The sequence below is a fragment of the Terrapene carolina genome, unplaced genomic scaffold (genome assembly GCF_002925995.2).
Source record: "Terrapene carolina triunguis isolate 2854851 unplaced genomic scaffold, T_m_triunguis-2.0 Scaffold85, whole genome shotgun sequence".
Lineage (NCBI taxonomy): Eukaryota > Metazoa > Chordata > Testudines > Emydidae > Terrapene > Terrapene triunguis.
Window position 1 is genome coordinate 46,398,180 of NW_020664436.1, and position 22,990 is coordinate 46,421,169.

The window sequence follows — 22,990 nt, forward strand, 5'->3', positions numbered from 1 at the left end:
TCTAATTTTTGCAGCACCTGGGCTTTTCAGAAACATGGTTCTAAGAGACCATGCTTTGGTTAGCTAGGGGATTTAATGAGGCAATAGCCAAAAGTTATATATCAGGGTATTATTAACGGTTTTAAGACATTTGCATTTCATTAGCACTCTGAATGTGCTAGGTGATGTCATCAAGCACAGAAAAGCAGTTCCTACCCCCAAAGAGCAATACTCTTTTATTTGTGAATTGTCAACATTACTTAAATTTTATTCTGTTTCTCCTCAAACTATTTTTTGTGCAAAGTAAGTCATAAGCAAAAACAAAAAATGTCATTGCCTTACCTGCAGATTGAGCATTGTAAAGAGAAGGATCTACAGCTGGGATATTTTGTGGAGTGGGTTGAATGATATTACTTGTTACACCTGCAAATCAGCAAAACAACAGTGGAATTACACTATGTTACTCTTAATTATAGACTTAAAAAGCAAGTTGTTAACAGGAGGTTTAATTGTGTTACTTACAGTGTTAACAATCCTGAACTGGCTTTTATTGGAAATAATTGAGACTGAAGGAAACTTTAGGAGAACTTCAGAAACACTTATAAAGTACTTCTGAAAAATAATTTGTTGGCTAAAAATGTTTAAATATTTCTATATAGCATCTTTCATTAAGACGTATTCAAGAACAGCTATTTCAGTACAATATTTCATAGAAGTAACATAGAATCATAGAATATCAGGGTTGGAAGGGACCTCAGGAGGTCATCTAGTCCAACCCCCTGCATCAACAGGTACAGAAAAGTTGGTGTGAAAAAAAGGTCCAATGAGAACAGGAGGTCACCAGATTTAGAGTTTTTGGGAAAATTAGTACAAGGAACTAGGAGAAAGCAAAGGGGTCGGGGGAGAAGAGAACAGAAGTAGCATTTCTTTATTCTCAAAGAGGGTTAAGAATTTCAGGCCAAGAAGAAGAGTTAAGGATTGAGACATGATGAGATACAGAAAAGTTGTTCCACATGATGCTTGCATCAGGAAAGGAAACATTTTTTATCTGGGACTGTGCTCCTTTGAAAATACAGTTTTCACTCTTAAGTCTTGTGCTCTCAGTGAGAGAGACAGCACTTCTCCATCTCAAATCTTTCTCTGACCCCTGACATAAGGGTAGTTCTGTGTGAGACCAACACCCTCCCCACACGTGCAGACAACCCCTTATTACCCTACAACCATGCCATTATCCTGGGGCATCCTAAACTACCAATTGTGTCCCTCGGCTGGTGGATGAAGGAACCCCATATATGGTATGGGCTGCTCCGTACATATTGGATAAGGAGTCATGGACCTATGGTTGTGAGTCAGACTAACTACCAGTGTATGTAAAAGTTGTAGTTATGGAAAAACCCAGATACAAGAGTCTGTCTCGGTTAGACAGTTTGAAAGAGATCCCAGCCTTTTGGAATCACTGAGTTCAAAAGGAGGTATGACAGTGGTAGACGAAACCTGTTAAGGAGTTCATCACCTGAAACAAGAGATCCTAAGAGCTAAAATCAGGTCTTGGAATGTGAGAACCATGTGGGTTCATTGGGAAACTGAGTCAAGAAGTTTGAGTCAGTCTCAGTTCAATAACAGTATTCCCAGAGGGAGCAAATGAGATGGACTGAATGTGGAATACTCCATTCAGTTGGTATCATGGTACTCTATTCATGATACTCCTGAAGAGAGAGTTGGAATACCCCTTGACCAAAAGACAACACATAACCTCTACAAGAATGGGAACTAGTCAACTCATGAATTGTAAGAGCACATTGTGTTACAAATCATGTTAATTAACTACCACCAAGCGTTACACACTTACCAATGATCATGATGAACAAGCAAAGGGTGCATTCTACAACAAGTTGCAAGATGTACTAAACCAGGTCTATGCTTATGATGTAGTTCTGGTTATGGGTGATACGAATGCCCAAGTTGGTTATGGCAGCCTCGGATCTGAGCATTTCATACACATGGAATTGAGAGTCAGATAGAAAATGGTAAAAGATTCATTGAGATGTGCAGCATGTATAACTTGTGCCATTGGTGGGGGTACTTTTCCCTCATCTCAGGAAACACAAACTACCAGGCAAATCAAATGATGGAATTGCTGAGAAACAATTGGATTATGTTGCCTAAACAGATGGCACAGAAGATCACTGCAGGATGCAAGATCTTCTACAAATTCTAATGCAGGAAGTAACCACTACTTTGTCATTGGAACAGTTAGAATAAAGCTAAAAGACAAGTTAACAAGAAAAGAGATATTTGATTGAAGGAGGGAGTTTAAAATCCAGCATTGATGAATCTGAAGAATTGCAGGTAACAAATGATGACATAGAGGAGCAATGGGCTTGCTTTAGAGATGTCTGCTGGGAAGCTGCAATAACTTCACTTGGATCAAGATGATCAAGGACAGAAGAGTGGATACAGCCAGGCACATGGAAACTGAGTGAAGAAAGAGAAGTCTTAAAAAAGAGCCAATCACAGGTGACACAACCAGAAGAACAATGCATGCTGCAATGGGAATATGTAGAGAAAGACAAAGAAGTAAAGAAGTTATACTGGAAAGATAAGAGACAACCGTGGGTGCTACGGCTGGAGACAGGACTCTTGGTGCTGCTAGGCTCTGTGGCAGGGAGCCTTCCAACCCCTGGAGCCCTTACAGGCTCCCCTTACCACAAAAGGTAGCCTGCCAGCCAGTAGAACCCCGGATGGAGCAGGGAGCCTTGCAACCCTGAGAATCCTGGCTCCAGCTGGGGCTCCCAGGGCTGTCAGGCTCCTTGCTGTGGAGCAGCTAAGTGAAATTGACACTCTTGTCAGTTTCATAGCTGCTATTCAGTGAACAGGGCAGCAAGCATAGCATTGTTGGAAGAGCAGAAGGGCTAAGACACTCCATTAGATACGGTCCCAAATGTAGGAAAATGATGTTTCTAGGTGGAGAGATTTGAAGACGAGGTCAAGTAAATAAACCAGGCATCAATGGAGGTATTCAAATGGAGTTGCAAAGCTCCAAAGATGCATTAGAATAACTCACCCTTCTGTGCACCTTTACCAATTAGAACAGATTTAATTGCCCACACGAGAACTTTCACCATTAGCTTGGTCAGTGAATGGATATGTTATGTCCACAATATGAGGGTTTTATATCTTTTAGGGTGAACAATTTTGCTTATTCTGTTTTAACCAAGTGTATCCATTACCCATATAAATATATTTTTTACATCTTGTGGCAATGTATTGCCAAAGGTTAATTATGCACAATGTCAGTCTTTCCTTTTATCAGTTATAAACGTATTGCCTTTTAATTCTGTTGATGGTCTTCTTGATCTTGTATAACGAGAAATGGCAAGAGGGAGTGTCCAATTCACCTTCTGTATCCCATTCATTAGTTGGTATACACATCTATCCTGTCCTCTTATTCCTCTGCTCTCTAAACTACATTTCTTTTCAATCTTTTAAATTTCTCCTCATATGGGAGCCTTTCTATGCCCCTTCTATTTCTTCTATATTTCTTTGAGATGGGTCATGAGAACTAAGCACCATATTCCAACTGAGGATGTACAGTGATTTAAATCATTACATTTTAATATTTCAGTCATATATTTTTTAGACCTTACTTTACACTCAGCATTTTGGTTAGACTTTTTGACCGCCACTTGCCCACAGAGTACATACTTCCATCGACTTGTCCACAAATATTTGTTAATAATGGGAAACATAAATTCTTGTCACTATCCCTTGTAGTCAAAGACCAAAACTATTTTGCCAAACTTTTAACAACAACAACAAACAACAACAACAACAAAATCACTTTCAGGCTGAGACCAGTCATAGAAAGTTTCAGCCCAACAAGTGAAAGTTCCAGAAAGTCACAAATGTCCAAAAACATGGGGATTAACATGGTAATTTATGAAGTATTCACTATAAAAGCTGCCTGTGTTCTAACACATATACAATATTGCAGCCTTATTATACTTTACATATAACTGGAAAGGAGGCTACAATGGAATAGCAAAGCACCTCACAGTAAAAGTAAATCTGTGTTCCTGGATATAAATGCAACATACCTGTGCTATGAGGTACTTCAGCTGGAGTGTTGGCTGGAGCATGTGCACCAGGTGGGATATGTATGCCAGTATAATTACTAGTTGGCATGTTTGGGTCATATGTAGAAGATGATGGCTGAGATACTTGGGTAGGCAGAGCAGATGAGCTAGCTTCTTCACTTTCAGCATCTGTTAAGATACAGAAAAGGGCAATATTAATTCTCATTTTGTGCAAGCATATAAACTCCCATTTATTTCTGCAACAATAATCCACCTTGACTTCTCTATATGAATAACATCTTGTACAGTTATAAAATGAATGGTTTAACAACCATTATCAAATAATCAAATAACGAGCTATAGAAGTATAAATGCATCATGGGATAAGTTCTGGGAGCTCACATACTTAAAACGTGTAGAGCTGTAGATAGATGTCTGAAAGAGAATGCATGTCATCACTGGGCTGAATATGAACAACCTCATGGTTTTATTTTTCTGAATCCTTACGTTTTAGCATATAAATTATACAGAATTAAAAACAGTTTGACAGAGTACAGTGTGTACTAATGAATATATTTGAATGAACACACTACATTGTATAAGGCAATCTCTCTTTTATGTGGCATGTATATTCATGAGGAAGATGTTAACAAGATTAAAATGAGAAATGAAAAGAAAGCAAAGAGAAAAACACAAGAGAAAATTTGGGAAGGAAGTAATATTAAAGAGGGCTTATAAGACATTTGGTCAGCTGATCCATGGCCATGCCTGCAGAACTTCGAACATCAAAATATGAATGGCTGACCTATCTTAGTGTAAAGCTAATAGTTGCCTCTTTAAAAAAATCCTGGCTTATAACTGGCATATAACTTTAAAGATCCAGTCTAGTCTGCTAAGTATGGTCACATCTGCACCATGCATAATTTATCCTAACTGTCCAATTTTATTAAGAATTTGTTTCTGTTCCTAGATTTCTAGTGGAGCTCAAGCCAACAAAGCTCTGTTTCATTTATTGGAGGTGTGCCTCTGCATGATTAGAAAGGTCAACAGGAACAACCACAGTTCTGGAAATAGTGTTTGTTAGCTGCTGGTGCTTCAAAGACAACGGAAAGAACGTAAGAGCATAAAGTTGTATCTAGATCTTGCAAAAACTGGTTATTTTAAAATTCCTTACGAAGTGCATTCTGGTCTCCAGCTATAGGAGATCCGATCAAGTATGTAAATATTAGTGTCTAGTAATGAAAATGGGACAGTCAACTGATGGAACTGAGATTTTGCCCCACTTAAGGCTTTTCAAATAAATGGGAAAAAGGTATAATTTGAGTTACATGTAGGACAGCTAACTTTAGTAAAAATAGTAAACAAATACCACTTTCTATTACCTTTCACAAAAGACGGTTACTCACCATTGTAACTGTTGTTCTTCGAGATGTGTTGCTCATATCCATTCCAGTTAGGTGTGTGCGCGCCGCGTGCACGATCGTCGGAAGATTTTTACCCTAGCAACACCCGGTGGGTCGGCTGTGGAGCCCCCTGGAGTGGCGCCGTTATGGCGCTGGATATATACCCCAGCCGACCCAGCGCCCCCTCAGTTCCTTCTTGCCGGCTACTCCGACAGTGGGGAAGGGGGGCGGGTTTGGAATGGATATGAGCAACACATCTCGAAGAACAACAGTTACAACGGTGAGTAACCGTCTTTTCTTCTTCGAGTGCTTGCTCATATCCATTCCAGTTAGGTGACTCCCAAGCCCCACCTAGGTGGCGGGGTCGGAGTGAGACATTGCTGTGTGCAGAACCGCTGACCCGAAAGCAGCATCGTCTCTGGACTGTTGCACCAGCGCATAGTGAGTAGCAAATGTGTGGACCGATGACCACACTGCAGCTTTACAAATGTCCTGGATTGGTACTTGAGCCAGAAAGGCAGTCGAGGAGGCCTGGGCCCTCGTGGAATGAGCAGTGAGGCGTGGCGTCGGTACACCGGCCAGGTCGTAGCAAGCACGAATGCAGGACGTAATCCAAGAGGACAGGCACTGTGAAGAGACCGGTGAGCCTTTCATCCGGTCGGCCACCGCAACGAAGAGTTGCGTCGTTTTCCTAAACGGCTTTGTACGGTCAATGTAGAAAGCCAGGGCCCTGCGAACGTCCAAAGAATGTAAACGTTGGTCTTGACGAGTAGCGTGCGGTTTCGGATGGAAGACCGGAAGAAATATATCTTGGTTTACGTGGAAAGGTGACACCACCTTTGGAAGAAAGGCAGGGTGGGGGCGAAGCTGCACCTTGTCCTTGTGGAACACCGTGTAAGGGGGCTCGGATTTCAGCGCCCTGAGTTCCGAGACGCGTCGTGCTGAGGTGATGGCTACGAGGAAGGCTGTCTTCCAGGATAAGTAGAGGAGTGAGCAGGTCGCCAATGGTTCAAACGGAGGCCCTGTGAGCCTGGAGAGGACGAGGTTGAGGTTCCACGTCGGAACCGGCTGTCGTTGCTGTGGGTACAGCCGGTCTAGGCCCTTGAGGAATCTAACGACCATCGGGTTAGAGAAGACCGAGGACGTGAGTTCTCCTGGGTGGAAAGCGGAAATGGCGGCGAGGTGAACCCTAATTGAGGATGTCGCCAAGCCTTGGTGTCTTAGGGACAGAAGGTACTCCAGTATCAAGGGGATAGGAGCCTGCGCGGGAGACGTAGCTCGTTGCTCACACCAACAGGAGAACCTCTTCCACTTGGCTAAATAAGTGGTCCGCGTAGAGGGCTTTCTACTTCCCAGCAGGACCTGTTGGACGGCCTGGGAGCATTGCCGCTCTGACCGACTCAACCATGAAGCATCCACGCCGTGAGGTGGAGTGACTGCAGGTCGGGGTGACACAGCCGGCCGTGGTCCTGAGAGATGAGATTCGGAGTCAAGGGGAGCGTGATGGGCCTCTGTACTGACAGCTCCAGCAGTGTGGTGTACCAGTGCTGTCTCGGCCAAGCGGGAGCGACTAGAATTACCCGTGCATGGTCCCTGCGGATCTTGAGCAGCACCCTGTGGACCAGCGGGAATGGAGGAAAGGCGTAGAACAGATGGTCTTTCCATGCCATGAGGAAGGCGTCCAACCGAGAGCCCGGGGCTCGCCCGTGTAGGGAGCAGAATGCCTGGCACTTCCTGTTGGCCCGAGACGCGAATAGGTCGATCTGGGGAAACCCCCACCTTTGGAAGACGGAATAAATGATGTCCGGGCGAATCGACCAATCGTGCGTCTGGAAGGACCTGCTGAGACGGTCCGCCAGCGTATTCTGGACTCCAGGCAGGAATGACGCCGTGAGATGAATCGAGTGGGCGATGCAGAATTCCCACAGGCGAACGGCCTCCTGGCATAGGGGAGATGAGCGAGCTCCGCCTTGCTTGTTGATGTAAAATATGGCCGTGGTGTTGTCGGTGAGAATCAGCACGCAACGGCCTTGTAGGAAGTTGAGGAAAGCCTGGCAAGCCAGGCGCACCGCCATCAGCTCTCGGACGTTGATGTGCAGGGCTAGTTGGGACGCGGACCACAGGCCTTGGGTATGGTGCTCCCCCAGGTGAGCGCCCCAGCCTAGAGATGAAGCGTCCGTAACTAGGTGGAGGGAGGGCTGCGGGGCGTGAAAGGGTACTCCTGCACAGACCGCTGTGCGATCCGTCCACCAGGCGAGAGAGGCCAAGACCGAGGCCGGAACCGTGACCACCATGTTCAGGTCGTCTCGATAAGGACGGTAGACCGATGACACCCAAGCCTGCAGTGGGCGAAGTCGCAGTCTGGCGTGCCTGGTTACGTATGTACACGAGGCCATGTGGCCCAGAAGGACAAGGCATGTTCTTATGGTGGTAATTGGAAAGGCCCTGAGACCTTGAATGACGCCTGAGATGGTATGGAATCGGCTGTCTGGCAGTATGGCTCGGGCACGTCTGGAGTCCAGGATTGCTCCAATGAACTCTATCCTCTGAGTTGGTACTAGAGTGGACTTCTCTCCGTTGAGTAGAATGCCCAGCTCGTGGAAAGTGTTTGTCACTATGCGGACATGAGCCTGCACTTGGTCTCTGGTGCGGCCGCGTACCAGCCAGTCGTCCAAGTACGGGAACAGCTGTATCCCTTGTCGACGAAGGAAGGCCGCGACAACTGCCAGGCACTTTGTGAACACCCTGGGAGCCGAGGACAAGCCGAAGGGAAGGACTGCGAATTGGTAGTGTACCCTGTTTACCACGAATCGCAGGAAACGTCTGTGGGGCGGATAAATTGCTATGTGAAAATAAGCGTCCTTCATGTCGAGGGCGGCGAACCAGTCTCCAGGATCCAGTGAAGGGATAATGGTCCCCAATGACACCATGCGGAACTTCAACTTTACTATGAATTTGTTGAGTCCGCGTAAGTCTAAGATGGGCCGTAGACCCCCTTTTGACTTGGGTATCAGGAAGTAGCGGGAGTAAAACCCCCTGCCCCTTAGCTCCGATGGAACCTCCTCTATGGCCCCCATAGCGAGGAGCCCAAGAACCTCCTGTGTAAGGAGTTGCTCGTGAGAAGGGTCCCTGAAGAGGGACGGGGAGGGGGAGTGGGAGGGGGGGGGCGAGGAAAACTGGAGGGCGTATCCCCCTTTCACCGTGCGAAGGACCCAACGGTCCGAGGTTATACGGGACCAAGCACGGTGGAAACGGGAGAGGCGATCCCGGAAGGGGGGAACCGAATCCTGGAAATTGGTTGAGGTGCCGTCCTCGACCGCACCTTCAAAAGGCTTGTCTAGGCCCAGAAGGTGGCCTAGGCTGGCCCTGGTTCTGACCGGGTTGAGGGCCGGTCGACCTCCGCCTACCACCTCGACCCCGCCTCCTAGCAAAGTCCTGTCTTGGACGAGGCGGGGGAGGGTAGAACCGCTGAGGCTGGGGCCTGAAGGGTCTGCGCTGAGGCCCTGGGACATGCATCCCCAGGGAGCGCATCATCGTCCGGGAGTCTTTTAGATTTTGGAGCCTCGAGTCCGTTTTCTCTGAAAAGAGGCCCTGGCCCTCGAACGGTAGGTCCTGCAGGGTCTGCTGCAGTTCAGGTGGCAAGCCTGACACCTGGAGCCAGGAGATTCGGCGCATTGCTATCCCCGACGCCAGGGTCCTAGCGGCCGAGTCCGCTATATCAAGGGACGCCTGTAGGGAGGTGCATGCCACCCGCTTGCCCTCCTCTACCAAGGCCCCGAACTCTTCCCTCGAGTCCTGGGGAACCAGCTCCCTAAATTTCCCCATCGAGGACCACATATTGAAGCCATAGCGGCTCAGGAGCGCCTGCTGGTTCGCTGCCCGCAGTTGCAGTCCGCCAGCCGAATAGACCTTGCGTCCGAACAAATCGAAGCGCTTAGCGTCCTTCGATTTGGGCGCAGCAGCCTGCTGGCCATGTCGCTCCCGTGCATTGACTGATGACACCACCAGTGAGCACGGTTGGGGGTGAGTGTACAAATACTCATGTTCCCTGGAAGGCACGAAGTACTTTCTCTCAACCCCTCTGGCCGTGGGCGGAATAGAGGCCGGGGTCTGCCAGATAGTGGTGGCGTTGGCCTGGATGGTGCAGATCAGCGGTAATGCCACCCTGGATGGAGCATCCGCTGAGATGATCTGCACGATTGGGTCATGGACCTCCGCAATCTCCTCCACCTGGAGGTCCATATTGCGAGCCATGCGACGCAGCAGGTCCTGATGGGCCCGAAGGTCTATGGGAGGCGGCCCAATGGCGGATGTGCCCGCTACGGCCTCATCAGGTGAGGACGAGGAGGATGCCCCCGGTGGCAAGGGGTCCAATGGTTGGTCCTGCTCCAGGTGTTCCTGGAGTTGGGCATCGCCTGCTCCCTGGTCCAGGGCCTCTGCAGGTGTGGGCACTGGAGCCTCCACGTCCCTTGGGGGAGGGCGGGAGATGGTGGACTCTGGGGCCCTAGGCTCCGAACGACCAGAGCGGGAGGCCGATAGGGGAGCTCCTTGTGCCTGGTGGTAGGCCCAAGGAGTCCAGAAGGACCAATGCGCAGGTCCTTGCATAGGGTCGTCGGTCTCCTGCAGGTGGCCGGCCTCCACTGCCTCAGATGACCGCGACGCCGATCTCGACGGCCACGGCGGTGCCGAACCCGATGCCGTCGGCACCGGATGGTACGGTGCCGATCGGTGCCGACCGTAAGGCGATCTGTCCCTGTGCGGTTCCGGCGAGCGGTGCCGGGACCTGGACTGGTGCCGATAGTCCCTCCGGTGCCGGGATCCCGATCTGGAACGGGACGACGATCTGGAGGAGGCGTGGTACCGGGAGCGGCCTCTCGAGCCCGAGTGGCGCTCATACCGGTGCCGGGAGCTGCGTCTCGAGCCCGATCGGTGCCGGTCGTCTCGACGGTGCCGGGATGTTGAACGGCGCCGCGAGGAAGATCTGGGCCGCGAGTACGATCGGTGCCGAGGTGACAGTCGGCGCCGGGACTCAGAGCGGCGTCGGGACCTGCTTCGGGATCTGGAGCGGTGCCGAGAGACTTGTGCTGGCGACGGTGGGCGCACCAGGGCAGGTTTCCCTCTGGACTGCAGCACACGTGGAGCCACCGGTGCCGGGAGTTGCGACGGCGCCGGCTCAGTGAGGGCGATCAGGTCTCTCGCGGTAGCGAAGGTCTCCGGGGTGGAAGGGAGACAAGGTTCCACCACCAGCCTTGGTGGTGAAACAGTCCGCACCGGACTCAACGGCCTCGGTGCCGGAGTCGACGGTGTGGCCGCCTGTCTTTGGCGGTCCAGCTGCGGACGCGGCTCTACCCCCGGCACCGGGGGAGCCGGTATCTTCGCGGCAGCAACGTCGCGCGCCTTGCCGGCCTTCTTATGGCCCGGAGAGATGGATCGGTGCCGAGGTTCTTTAGGCGGGTGCGGTGCCGACGTCGGTCGGTGCCGAACAGTCTTTTCTGCCGCACCGGTCGGGCCCGCCGGGGCGCTGCGCACCGAAGCGCTCGGTGCCGGGACAGGGCGCGCCGAGGGAGGATCCGGACTCAGAGCCGCCTCCATCAGGAGCTGACGGAGTCTAAAGTCCCGCTCCTTTCTTGTCCTCGGCTTGAAGGCCTTGCAGATAGGGCACTTATCTGCTGGATGAGTCTCTCCAAGGCACTTCAAGCAGGAACTATGCGGGTCGCTGGTTGGCATATGCTTCCCGCAGGACGCGCACGGCTTAAAGCCAGGAGCCTTGGGCATGGGCCCGGCTGTGCGCCGGGGGGAAAAAGGGGAAAAACACCCCCTAAACCCCCGATAACAATATACAACTATATATATACACAATACACTAACTAACTAACTAACTTGAAAACTATCTATATAACTAACTATAACAAGAACAATGAGAAGCTAGAGAGTGTGGAGATCAGCTAAGCCGCGCTCCACAGTTCCAACGACCGTCAGGGGCGGTAAGAAGGAACTGAGGGGGCGCTGGGTCGGCTGGGGTATATATCCAGCGCCATAACGGCGCCACTCCAGGGGGCTCCACAGCCGACCCACCGGGTGTTGCTAGGGTAAAAATCTTCCGACGATCGTGCACGCGGCGCGCACACACCTAACTGGAATGGATATGAGCAAGCACTCGAAGAAGAATATTCTTTACTACTACAGAAAACTAAGGTAGAATAGCTGAAACTGACAATATGTGTATGAGCATATTAATAGATATAGACTAAGATATTACTACTTTAAAAGTATAAAACACTAAAAATATATTCCATGGAAAAACTTTTTTTATTTTTTTTTTTTTTAAAGTTACCTGCCTTCTCAACTCCCTATCAAAATTTGCGTATGTATATTTTTCTGAGGTGAGCATCATATGTATGGGATTTAAGTGTGTGCATCAAGAAGAAAATCTACCCTATGAAGTTCTTTTCTAGTCTGATTTTAAATATAATTATAATAAAAATGATTTTTCTGGTAATTTTGTAACTAAGTTAGTCCCAGTAGTCTTTCAAACACCGTTGAAAACATAAGAAGGAATAAAACACGGTATGTCTGATGGCTGCCTTTGTCAATAAGTCTAATACTGTCATCATACTTTGCAGTTTATAAGTTTATTCATAAATACATTATTTTACACATTAATGCCATCACTGTTGCATTCACTATATTGCCAGTGTTTAAACATATAAAAAATGCATTTTAATGAGAAAGCTATAAACAAAGTGTCTAGTATCGTTTCCAAAATGTAATAGAAAAGCACAGAACATCGCAAAATTCTTCTACCTTCTGAAAATTATTTTTTCTCATCTGCATCTTGTAATTCATTGCCGCAGATGTCTGACCTCTACAACAAGCTTATGGTAGATTGTTTGCAGGCAAACACTATCCTAAAGATGCAGAGTTTTTCCTTTACTTCTATATTTCTTGCTAGTTCACTACCACTGCAATGCAATCTGGCTAACATTCGCAGGAGTAAAATTAAGGTGCGTTAAAACAGGTAGAAAAAAATTAGGCATTTAGACATCAACACTAGGCATACCACAAATAAAAAACTTTGATTACAGGCTTAGTCTTGGGAAGAGTAAAATATCCTAACCTGGATGGAGCCATCTAGGTAACTTCTCTCCTCAAATGATGGCCCAGCCATTGTTATCTTAAATCCCTTGAAGGTATGTACCTGTAAGGCTGTCTTATCCTGTCACTATATTACCTTTCCTGCTTGGCCTCTCAACAACCCCTTTAAAGCCTCCTTTGATTTAACTCTATGCATTCAGGCAGGCAGCAATATGCAATTGAACAAGGAAACTGAGTTGCATATAATATTCATAAGAAACAACAGACATATTCCCAGTTTGTCACACTCCCATAACCGCAACTCTCAGTGCTCAGCACTTCTACAATTCAGGCCTTAGGGACTCAGGTTGAACACCCAGAAAAAGAGGACACAACATCACACAGGAACTCTCTGGCAGAGGCAGGGATAGAATCCAATTCTGCTAAGCATCATTCACCATCCTTAATGAAGACAATCTGTTCTCTTCCTTTAATCTCCTACTCTTCATCCCAATCCCATTCTCACTACCTAGCCAGTTTTAGGCCTGGTCTACACTTACCCCCCAATTCGAACTAAGGTACGCAACTTCAGCTACGTGAATAACGTAGCTGAAGTCGAAGTACCTTAGTTCGAACTTACCTCGGTCCACACGCGGCAGGCAGGCTCCCCCGTCAACGCCGCGGTTCTCCTCTCGTATAGCTGGAGTACCGCAGTCGACGGCGATCACTTCCTGGTTCGACTTATCGCGTCCAGACAAGACGTGATAAGTCGAACCCAGAACTTCGATTCCCAGCCGCCGAACTAGCGGCTGGGTGTAGACATACCCCCAGTCTCTCCTCCGCTCCCAGCTCCCCTACTCAACCAGCACCACATCTAATCTGTCTCTTCCCCACTCCCAGCCTCCAGTCACGCGCCTGCAGATCATGTCACCAGTCTCACCCCCCCAGCTCCAAGTCTCCTTGCCCAGTTAATCCTAGTCCCTCCCCTTCCCCCGCCCCGCCAGGGTTTGCTGTCCTAATCTACTCCAGCCTACTGCATTCAAATAAGGAAGTTTCCTCCTCTATGGTGCCTTGAACCAGCAGGGGATCACAGAGCTCAGGAAAGACAGGCTTGCTAATCTCAGTTCCAGTTCCTGTGCCTGCCAGAGCTGCAATCAGAGGGAAAATCCTGCTTTGCCCCAGGCTGGAGCATGCTCAGTGTGCACAGAATATTCAGGGAATTTAGCTGCAAAGGTCTAGCAATTCTCCAAGCATATATGAACTGTGACTTTTTTTTTTTTTTTTTGAACAAGGCTTGTAACTTGGCCAAATTTGGGCAGCTTTTCACAAGGAAGGCAAGAGGCACATACCTGACACAAAGGCCATCCCCGCTGCCAAATTTCAAGCCCCAATCCATAACATGGGGGCACTACAGCTTTTCAAAGAAAAGGTTACCAGAATTTTTTAACACAGGCAAAACAATGTATTTTCCCCTAACCTCATTCTCAGAAATAGCTGAACCGTTTTGGCTAAAATTATCCTGAACAATTCAGCATGAGAAAGATATGTAGCATGGAAAATTTCAAGCCAAATAGTTAAAGTTTTGCAAAGACCTGGTTTACACTACAGATTTAGGCTGATGTAAGGGAGCTTATGTCAATCTAACTATGTCAGTGTACACACGACAGCCTTGCTCCGGCCGATACAAGTGCCCTACTACACCAACATAATAACTCCACTTCCACAAGAGGCATAGGGCTTACATCAGTGCAGTTAGGGCAATGTAGCATCCGTGTAGACACTGCAGGTTTCTTACATTGGCTGTTGGCTGTCATTCTTGTCAAGTTCATGACTCCATGCTGGAGCCATGAAATTGACAGGAAAGGCGCTCACAGCTTAGGCTGTCACTCTGGGATGGGTGGGGTGCTCCAGCTAGTACCTCTGGGCTCCTTGTTCTCAGCCAGGCTGCTGCCTAGACTCCCCGCTCTAACTTCCTGCCCCCTGCTCCCACCCAAGCTGTTGCCCGGGCTGCCTGATGGGCTCCCCGCTCCCTCCCACCCTGCCCCCCAGACTCCCCACTCAGAAGCTGGGCTCCCAGACAGGGAGCTGCCTGGGCTCTCCAACCCCGGCTCCCCACCAGGCTGCCGCCTGGGGTCCTGGCTCCCTGCTCCCAGCTGGGCTGCTGCACCAAGGCTCCCCACCTGACACTGGGAGCCCAGCAGCCACTGAGGTTCCAGGTATGGCGCTCCCTGTCAGGAGCCTGGGCGGCTGTCCTGCTCCTGCCAAGTGGAGCAGACAGCCTGGGCTCTCAGTCCCTCACACCGCCTCTTTTAAATTGGTGGAAGTGTGGCTGGTGAGGATATGCACCAACAGAAGGAGGGCAGTGTGGACATGAACCATTGCAGTAATTACTGTGGTGGCTGTAAGCTGAGTGAACATAGGTCAACTTAAGTTTGTAGTGTAGACATGCACAAATTACAAGCAACTGAAACCAGGGTCTTAACATGGGAAAATTTGGGCAAACATAATAATAGGTAGCCTCCTATAATATACATACATATATACAGCACCACAGAAAGAGGGATATTCATTTATTGGGGCATGTGCATATATCCAATTTGTATGTGGAAAATTAAGCACAGTTTCATGCATGTTCACTGCTGAAAAATTAGCCTCCATATGCACACAGCCTACATACAGTCAGTGGAGCAATTCCAGCTGTCTGCCCCACCCCTGCCCTATACACACCTTCTAAAATTGAAAACTCATAATGCAATGAGCTAAACTCATCTTGTGCTCTTTATAAGAAGGTGGCTTTGTTTAAATGAACTTCTTTTATTAGATGCACAAGCTCAATAAAATTAATCACCAGAACATGAAAAGTATTCTTTCCTTTCTGCAATGTCATATGTTTAAATTTTTACCTGTCCAAAATGAAGGAAGCAAAAAATTACAGTGCTTTATAATCTACATAGATGAGATTTTCAGGGACACTGTAGAGTGGTTCCACTCCCAGTCTCTCAGACTCTGTGCTGTTGAGGAAGATGAAAGTCTCAGGAAAGGACAACAAGCTGGAGCAGAGGGAAAGTTCCCATCCTTGGGACCCTACTTACAGATGATGTGATGGTACACTCTTGCACTTAGGATACCCCTCCAAGTTATTAGGAAGAGACAAATAATAATAATGGGGGATTTGATTATTAGAAATACAGATAGTTGGTTTTGTGGTGACCGGGAGAACTGCACGGTGAATTTCCTTCATGTGTGAAGACTGTGGACCTCTCGAGACATCTAGATACACTTATGTGTAGTGCTGGAGAGGAGCCAGTGGTCGTGGTACATGTAGATACCAGGTACATATCTACCTGGTATGCCCTCACCTTGAATGCTGCGTGCAGTTCTTGGTTGCCCCATGTCAATAAAAGATACATTAGAATTGGAAAAAGTACAGAGAAGGGCAACAAAGATGATTAGGGGTATGAAAGACCTTCCATATGAGGACAGATTAAGATGACTGGGAATGTTCATCTTAGAAAAGAGACAACTAAGCACGGATATGATAGAAGTCTATAAAATCATGACTGGTGTGGAGAAAGTGAATAAGGAAATGTTATTTATCCCTTCACATAACACAAGAATTAGGGGTCACTCAGTGAAATTAACTGGCAGCAGGTTTAAAACAAACATAAAGAAGTATTTTTTCACACAATGCATAGTCAACCTGTGGAACTCGTTGCCATGATATGTTGTGAAGGCCAAAATTATAACTGAGTTCAAAAAAAAAGTAGATAAATTTATGGAAGATAGGTTCATCAATGGCCATTAGCCAAGATGGTCAGAGATGCAATCCCATACTCTGGGTATCCCTAAACCCCTGACTGCCAGATGCTGCAACTGAATGACAGGGGCTGAATCACTCGAGAATTGCCCTGTTCTGTTAATTTCTTCTGCAACATCTGGCCACTGGGATAGATGGACCATTGGTCTGACTCAGTATGGCCTTTTTATGTAATCTTTAGTTGTAATATTATTGCACAGGATTGAAAAGTAGTTGATACAAGAGATAAACAATTAGTTATTTTTAAGATGTTGGATCAGAATTTTTCATTCAAGAAACTGTTTTAAGTATGAGATCTGAACACACCATAACATCATTAAGAAATACAAATCTTTTACAGGTTTCAGAGTAGCAGTAAATCAATACTAGTAAAATTAAATGATTCGTTTCTCAAAAGACACCAATAACAATCTAAGTTTAAAACATTTGTAGTATGGCAAAGAAAGTTTAAAAACTATGTAATAAAACAATTACACTCTTCACACTTCAATTTTATAGTTTTCTTTTTAACAACTGGCAATTCAAAAGGTAAATATTAGGACTTCTGGAGTTTTACAAAAACCTTGTTTAAAGCTATCTAATATTTATATTTCTAATTTTGTTGTCAATATCTATAGCCAAAACAATATATTTACAGTTCTAGAGCCAATGTGAATGAAATACTATCATTCTATATTTGCCATCTTTAACAGTCACATTTTTATTGCCACACAGTGTTTAAACTACTTTTATACATAGTGACAGCAACAATTCCATGGGTATTTCATATTGGCAAATATAAACAAATAACTTTCTGCTTTGAAGGTAGTGATCCTATATTTAAAGCAGATCATAAAAGTAACAGAAATCTGGAACATTACCGTAATCATTCTGACACACAATACCAACAACTTTTAAATTAAAATATCATATGGAATACAGCTTAGAATATCATACTGAATATTGGCATAGAAACCATATTTCTGAGGTGTCAGGAACTCCAGACTAGAACTCTAAAGACTGTCTCCTCTTTCCAACTGATCATGTAGTAATTTCAGTTTCCATATCACTTCATTTTCTTATCCTGGTGTACCATTTCACTCCAATTTCCTGCAAACTATGATTCTAAAAACATTTAAAACCCATACTTTCCTCAAGTCAGGTAAGAAGGGTGCTTCAGTACCTCCCCGTCTGGAGAGTTAAAGTTTATTGCTTCTACAAATTGCTCCTTATTCTTATGAGGACTGTAAAGGTTCCTTGGAACTCTCTAATATCAATGCCAATAGTTCATGTATTTTAGTATCTTGAGACTTTGTCCATTTAGGATTTTTTTATTTATCTATGTTTTTCTTGACTGGTATAAAAATTTAGTAGCTGACCCCAGGGTACTCCTGAGTAACCTTCATGTGTACTCTATGTATTCTAACCACATTAATAAATCAACTGTGTCATTTTAAGTTTCCATGGTCTTGTAGCATACTGACAAAAGCCTCTACTAAATCCAAGAGCACAATTACATAGAGAACGCCTATGTTACTGTATAAACATCTCCAAGACTTACAGTATGGTTTTCAAGAATCACAGGGAGCACAACGCTTATGGAAAATCTGGTAATTTGTTAAGCTGGAGATGGCTAGTTTCATTCTATTTAAACATGTACTTTTTCATTCACAAGAGGAGGAAGAAAGTGAGCAAGCCGAAAGGAATGGGGAAAGTTCAGCAGTATGTTTAAACAATGCTGCTTTTCTTTCTGGGATGAACAAAGCAAGAATTATGACAAGTTCTTTTTCCAGAATATTCTACTGAAAAATCTATTTGCATATGATCTTTGGCTCTACAATGCTCAAAATGTTATGGCATGTATGCCACATCTGGTACAATGTTAATAATCCCCTGAAAAAAAGTATTTTGTCATTTTATTGCCCATACATAAAAATACAATATGGCATTAATGCCTAAAAGAGTAATGCCTTATCGAACAAAATAAAACTTTTCAAACAAAAAAATATAGCCTGTTGATTATGAAAAATACATACTGCAGGCTCACTTTGAATAGCGATGCTTTCATTTGTATATCATAACCAAAAATACTATCCCCATTAGTTTACTTTTACTTATAACCCTGGCAATGAGAGTTGCAATTTTCATTTTTTCCTAAAGCCCCTGGTTATGATATGGAGTGAAAAGTAGTGGTTTTAGCACAATAGTAAGAGTGAAAAACTACTGAATTCTAATCTCTCCTCTGACAGGTTCTGTGGCCTTGGGCAAGTCACTTATCTTTGCTTGTTTCCCAGTCTGTAAAATGAAGAGGCATAATACACTCCTCATTCTAAGGCTAAATTAATATTTGTACAAGGTTTTGAAGATTAGAAGTGATATGCAAGTTTTAATAGTAGTAGTAGTACTAGACTTTGCTTAGCGTTCATACAATTTTACAAGATTCAATTTTACAAGAATCTGTGGACGATCACTACAGTTATGAATTTGAATAAAAACAAATTCTTTAATTTACAGACTTCTATATTTGCACATTTATAATATATTGATAATAAAAATGAACTCATTTCACAATAGTTCTTTTAACAACATTTTTCAGCTAACTAAGAAGTGCATGTCAAACTGGAGTAAGTTGCACTGATTCAAAGTCATAGTTTACCCAGGGGCACTACAGCTGCACTAGGAGTTTGCATTGGTACAACTACATGAGCATAGCTGCACCAGTGGCTAAAAACCTCAGTTTTAGACAAGGCTTAATTCTACAGAACTACATAAGAATACAGTTTCTAAACTTGTGCATTGTAGCAACTGGATGCTGTGCTCCAGCTCAGAGGCAACTGCATTTCAGTGGTGAGTGTAGTGATTCCAGTGTTTGTAAAGTGCTTTGGGTTCCTTTGGTAGGAAAAAATATACTACTATGAAACATTTATAATAATTAGGATAAACTAATAATCTGGTAAACACACTGAAATATGATTAAATATCAATTCACATAAATATTTATGAATTTAACTTACATGTGTTCTCAGGAATATATTTCTATGGTATAAAACTTATAATTTGCAGCTACAGTCCTTTAGATGGCCCTATTCATGTCTATTTTTAAAAGTATAAAAGCTAATAAGTAGACTGCATAGTAAAGTAAGTCACAATCATTTTAGAGAGTAGTTTAAAAATAACTAATACAAACAATGCAAAATTGCCACCTTTAAGTCTGTTACTGAGTGACCAGAGAGGTTGAAGTGTTCTCTTACTGGTTTTTGCCTGGAATCATATCACATTCAGGAATCATAACATTCAAAAACCAGTAGGAGAACACTTCAACCTCTCTGGTCACTCAGTAACAGACTTAAAGGTGGCTTGCAACAGAAAAGCTTCAAAAACAGACTCCAACAAGAAACTGCTGAACTTGAATTAATATGCAAACTAGATACCATTAACTTGGGTTTGAATAGAGACGGAGTGGCTGGGTCATTACACATACTGAATCTATTTCCCTATGTTAAGTATCCTCTCACCTTCTTGTCAACTGTCTAAAATGGGCCATCTTGATTATCACTACAAAAGTTTTTTTTTCTCCTGCTGATAATACCTCATTTTAATTAATTAGTCTCTTACAGTTGGTATGGCTACTTCCACCTTTTCATGTTCTCTGTATGTATATATATTTCTTACTATATGCATTTGATGAAGTGGGCTGTAGCCCACGAAAGCTTATGCTCTAATAAATTTGTTAGTCTCTAAGGTGCCACAAGTACTCCTGTTCTTTTTTTAAATAGAAAGCCTGCAAACACCATAAACAGTACCAAGTAAGGTGTAAACTACAAAAGATTATTTAAAAAAATGGATACCCAGAGGTATCAGTCTAAAAAATGCAATAGGATATCTGCTGATTTCTACATGTATCACTCATCTCATTTTCCTTGTACAACTCTGGCACACATGTATTTTGGAAGAGAGATAAGCTCTCAGATTTCGGGGCATAAGCCAATCTGTTACTCAAGAGAACTTGGAAGAAATGTTCCCTGAGAGCAGATTATTCTATGACCACTACTACAGCATTTCTTGCGCCTTTCTCTGAAGCATCTAGTACTGTTCACAATAGGAAACTCGACTAAACAAACCACTGATCTCATCTGGTATGGCAGTTCTTATGTTCCTATTTTCTGTTTTTCTCCATGGCATCAGCTCGTTGCCACTACCTCAAGCAGCATATCGTATTTGAAGGACCAATAGTCTGATCTCTTCTCAAACAGGAAGTCGTGCCCATCCTTCCTTTTCTTTGATTAGATGGGAAGGGGATCTCCAAAGCATGAGATCATGGATCAGAAAGGTTGAGAATCAGATCCACAATAGTATATGTCTATCGCCTAATGCTTAATACATTTTAAATTAAATTGAAGCACATAAGTCTAGAGTTAATATTTTTAGAATCACTTTTCATAAAAGAACTATATTGTCTATGGCAGAGCCAGGTATAGAGCCCAAAACCTTAGTACACATCCTGTACCAACAGATTCAGAACTTTACATTGCTACTTGACTACCTTTCAGCCTTAGGCCTGGTCTACACTAACCCCCCCACTTCGGACTAAGGTACGCAAATTCAGCTACGTTAATAACATAGCTGAATTCGAAGTACCTTAGTCCGAACTTACCGCGGTCCAGACGCGGCAGGAAGGCTCCCCCGTCGATGCTGCATACTCCGCTCGCCGAGCTGGAGTACCAGCGTCAACGGCAAGCACTTCCGGGATCGATCCGGTATCGATAAATTGAACTCAGAACATCGACTGCTTACATCCGGATCCGGATGTAAGTGTAGACGTACCCTTAGAGTCAAAGAGGGTATGTGGTATAGTGGATTAATTTACCAGGCCTTTTGCTTCTGAAAACTATTAAATTCCATCTTGAGACATTTATGAAATGAGTTTCATTATCCTTATTTATTTTATAGTTGACACTTATCCAAAATCACAACATTCCATATACAAGCAAGATTTTTTTTAGTGCTGCCAGTCAAGAGAAAAGTCCAATGAAAAACATAAAGATGTCTGGCACAGAAAAGAAAAACAGAAAATTACTGTGAAACATTCACCTAAGCAGGAAAGTGATATTAAGTTCCCTTTGGAGAAACATATATAACAATATTCACTTTAATTCACTAGCCCATCCAACCTGTTGTTATTACTTTATTTGAAATAGCAATGTACATACCATAATCTTCCTCTTCCATTCCAATAGGTCCAGGTTGAGGAGTCTCTCCATTCTTTAGACAATTATGAATATATGCTGCCTTCCATCTGGCATATTTTCTGTGTTGAACATTCTGGGGGAGGTTAAAAAAATATGTCAAAATGTACTCTAAATTAATTTTTGTGACTTCACAGATTAAGAAAATACACTGGACTTTAACCTTCTATTTTAAGCAGGATTTAGCTTTTCCACTCCTCCCTCAGAATAAAAAAAAAAGGTACAATAACCTTCTCTGCAATTAGCTGATACTACTATAAACAACTATTCAGGTAAGTGAATCAGGGAATTAATAAAGACAAGCTCTTAAATGGGATCTCAGCAAGAGGTGAAAATGTGGGAGGTCTTCAATTAATGCAACACTTCAAGATAAGGGGTAAAACAGACATCCTAGTCATCTAGTATATTGGACAGCTCTCTGAGTACTAAAAATTGATAGGTGTTTTGTAACCGTCCACATAGCGAAGAAATAAAGTAAATTTTATACTTTGATAATTTCAGAAGACCATTTGATTAAGATTTCATATCTCTACGAAATTCAAATAACTCATCTCTAACCAATAATATTGGAATTTTTATAAGATAAAATTTAAAATTCCAAATAGAGCTTTAAAATCATGTCTGTATAAAAGAGGTTATAGTTTCATCTAGAAGTTCTGGTGACATTAGAAAGACACTGTAAAGTTTACCTTAGCGTCTTATACTGGAGCTAAAATCAATAGATAGAACAGCAGCTTTGTTATATATAGTTGATTATCTTTTATAATCTCTGTACATAAGAACAATGACAATCAACTTTTAGTGAATTGTGTGTTACAAGGTCAATGGCAAAATACCTTCAATCAACAGAGAAATAAGAGTACCAGGTGTTTAACAAATATTTATATCTTCAAAAAGAGTTTAAAATAACTCTTTTGAAGAGAGTCTGTAGCTAGTTTTGGCAAACTCGCATTTTTCTGAAGCTGGATGACTGCTGAGCACTGAAAGTGACAAGTGAAAGTTCGTACTCAGCTGCTGGCAGGCTTTCCAATTCCATCTTTATAAAAACAGTTTGGAATTGAGAAAGTAAGGTAAGGAAAATTTAGAATGTCAATATTTTAAAATCCTTACCTTATTTTTGGGGACCTTCAGTTTCTGGGAAACAGGAACCGCCAGAAAAACCTCTCATAAAGGACCTTTACAGATTCCTGTTTTCCCCCAAAATGAACGTTGGAGTGATTAAGGTAATTTAAGGGTTCAACTGACTTCAACCATTGCAAAAATGGGATCAGAATGACCTACAGAAAGAAGACAGTGAGCACTCTCACTTGTCACTTTTACAGATCAGTAATTGAATCGTACATATGGCCAAAATAAACTACAGGGGCCAAAAGACCTTCAAATTTAAGTGACAAATTCAAACCTGGTACAAAAGGG

At 44.1% G+C, this 22,990-nt stretch overlaps 1 protein-coding gene across 3 annotated transcripts in view; it reads right to left on the reverse strand.

Moving 5' to 3' along the window:
• Positions 1-22,990, reverse strand: part of VTA1 (vesicle trafficking 1) — a 95,404-nt gene that overhangs the window by 14,372 nt on the left and 58,042 nt on the right. For all 3 annotated transcript variants that reach the window (XM_024220121.2, XM_024220115.2, XM_024220125.2), the window contains exons 5-7: positions 21,539-21,650; positions 4,077-4,244; positions 322-402 (exon numbers count right to left, since the gene is read on the reverse strand). In XM_024220121.2, coding sequence (XP_024075889.1) covers positions 322-402; positions 4,077-4,244; positions 21,539-21,650 — 361 coding nt within the window. The remainder of the gene's footprint in view (positions 1-321; positions 403-4,076; positions 4,245-21,538; positions 21,651-22,990) is intronic.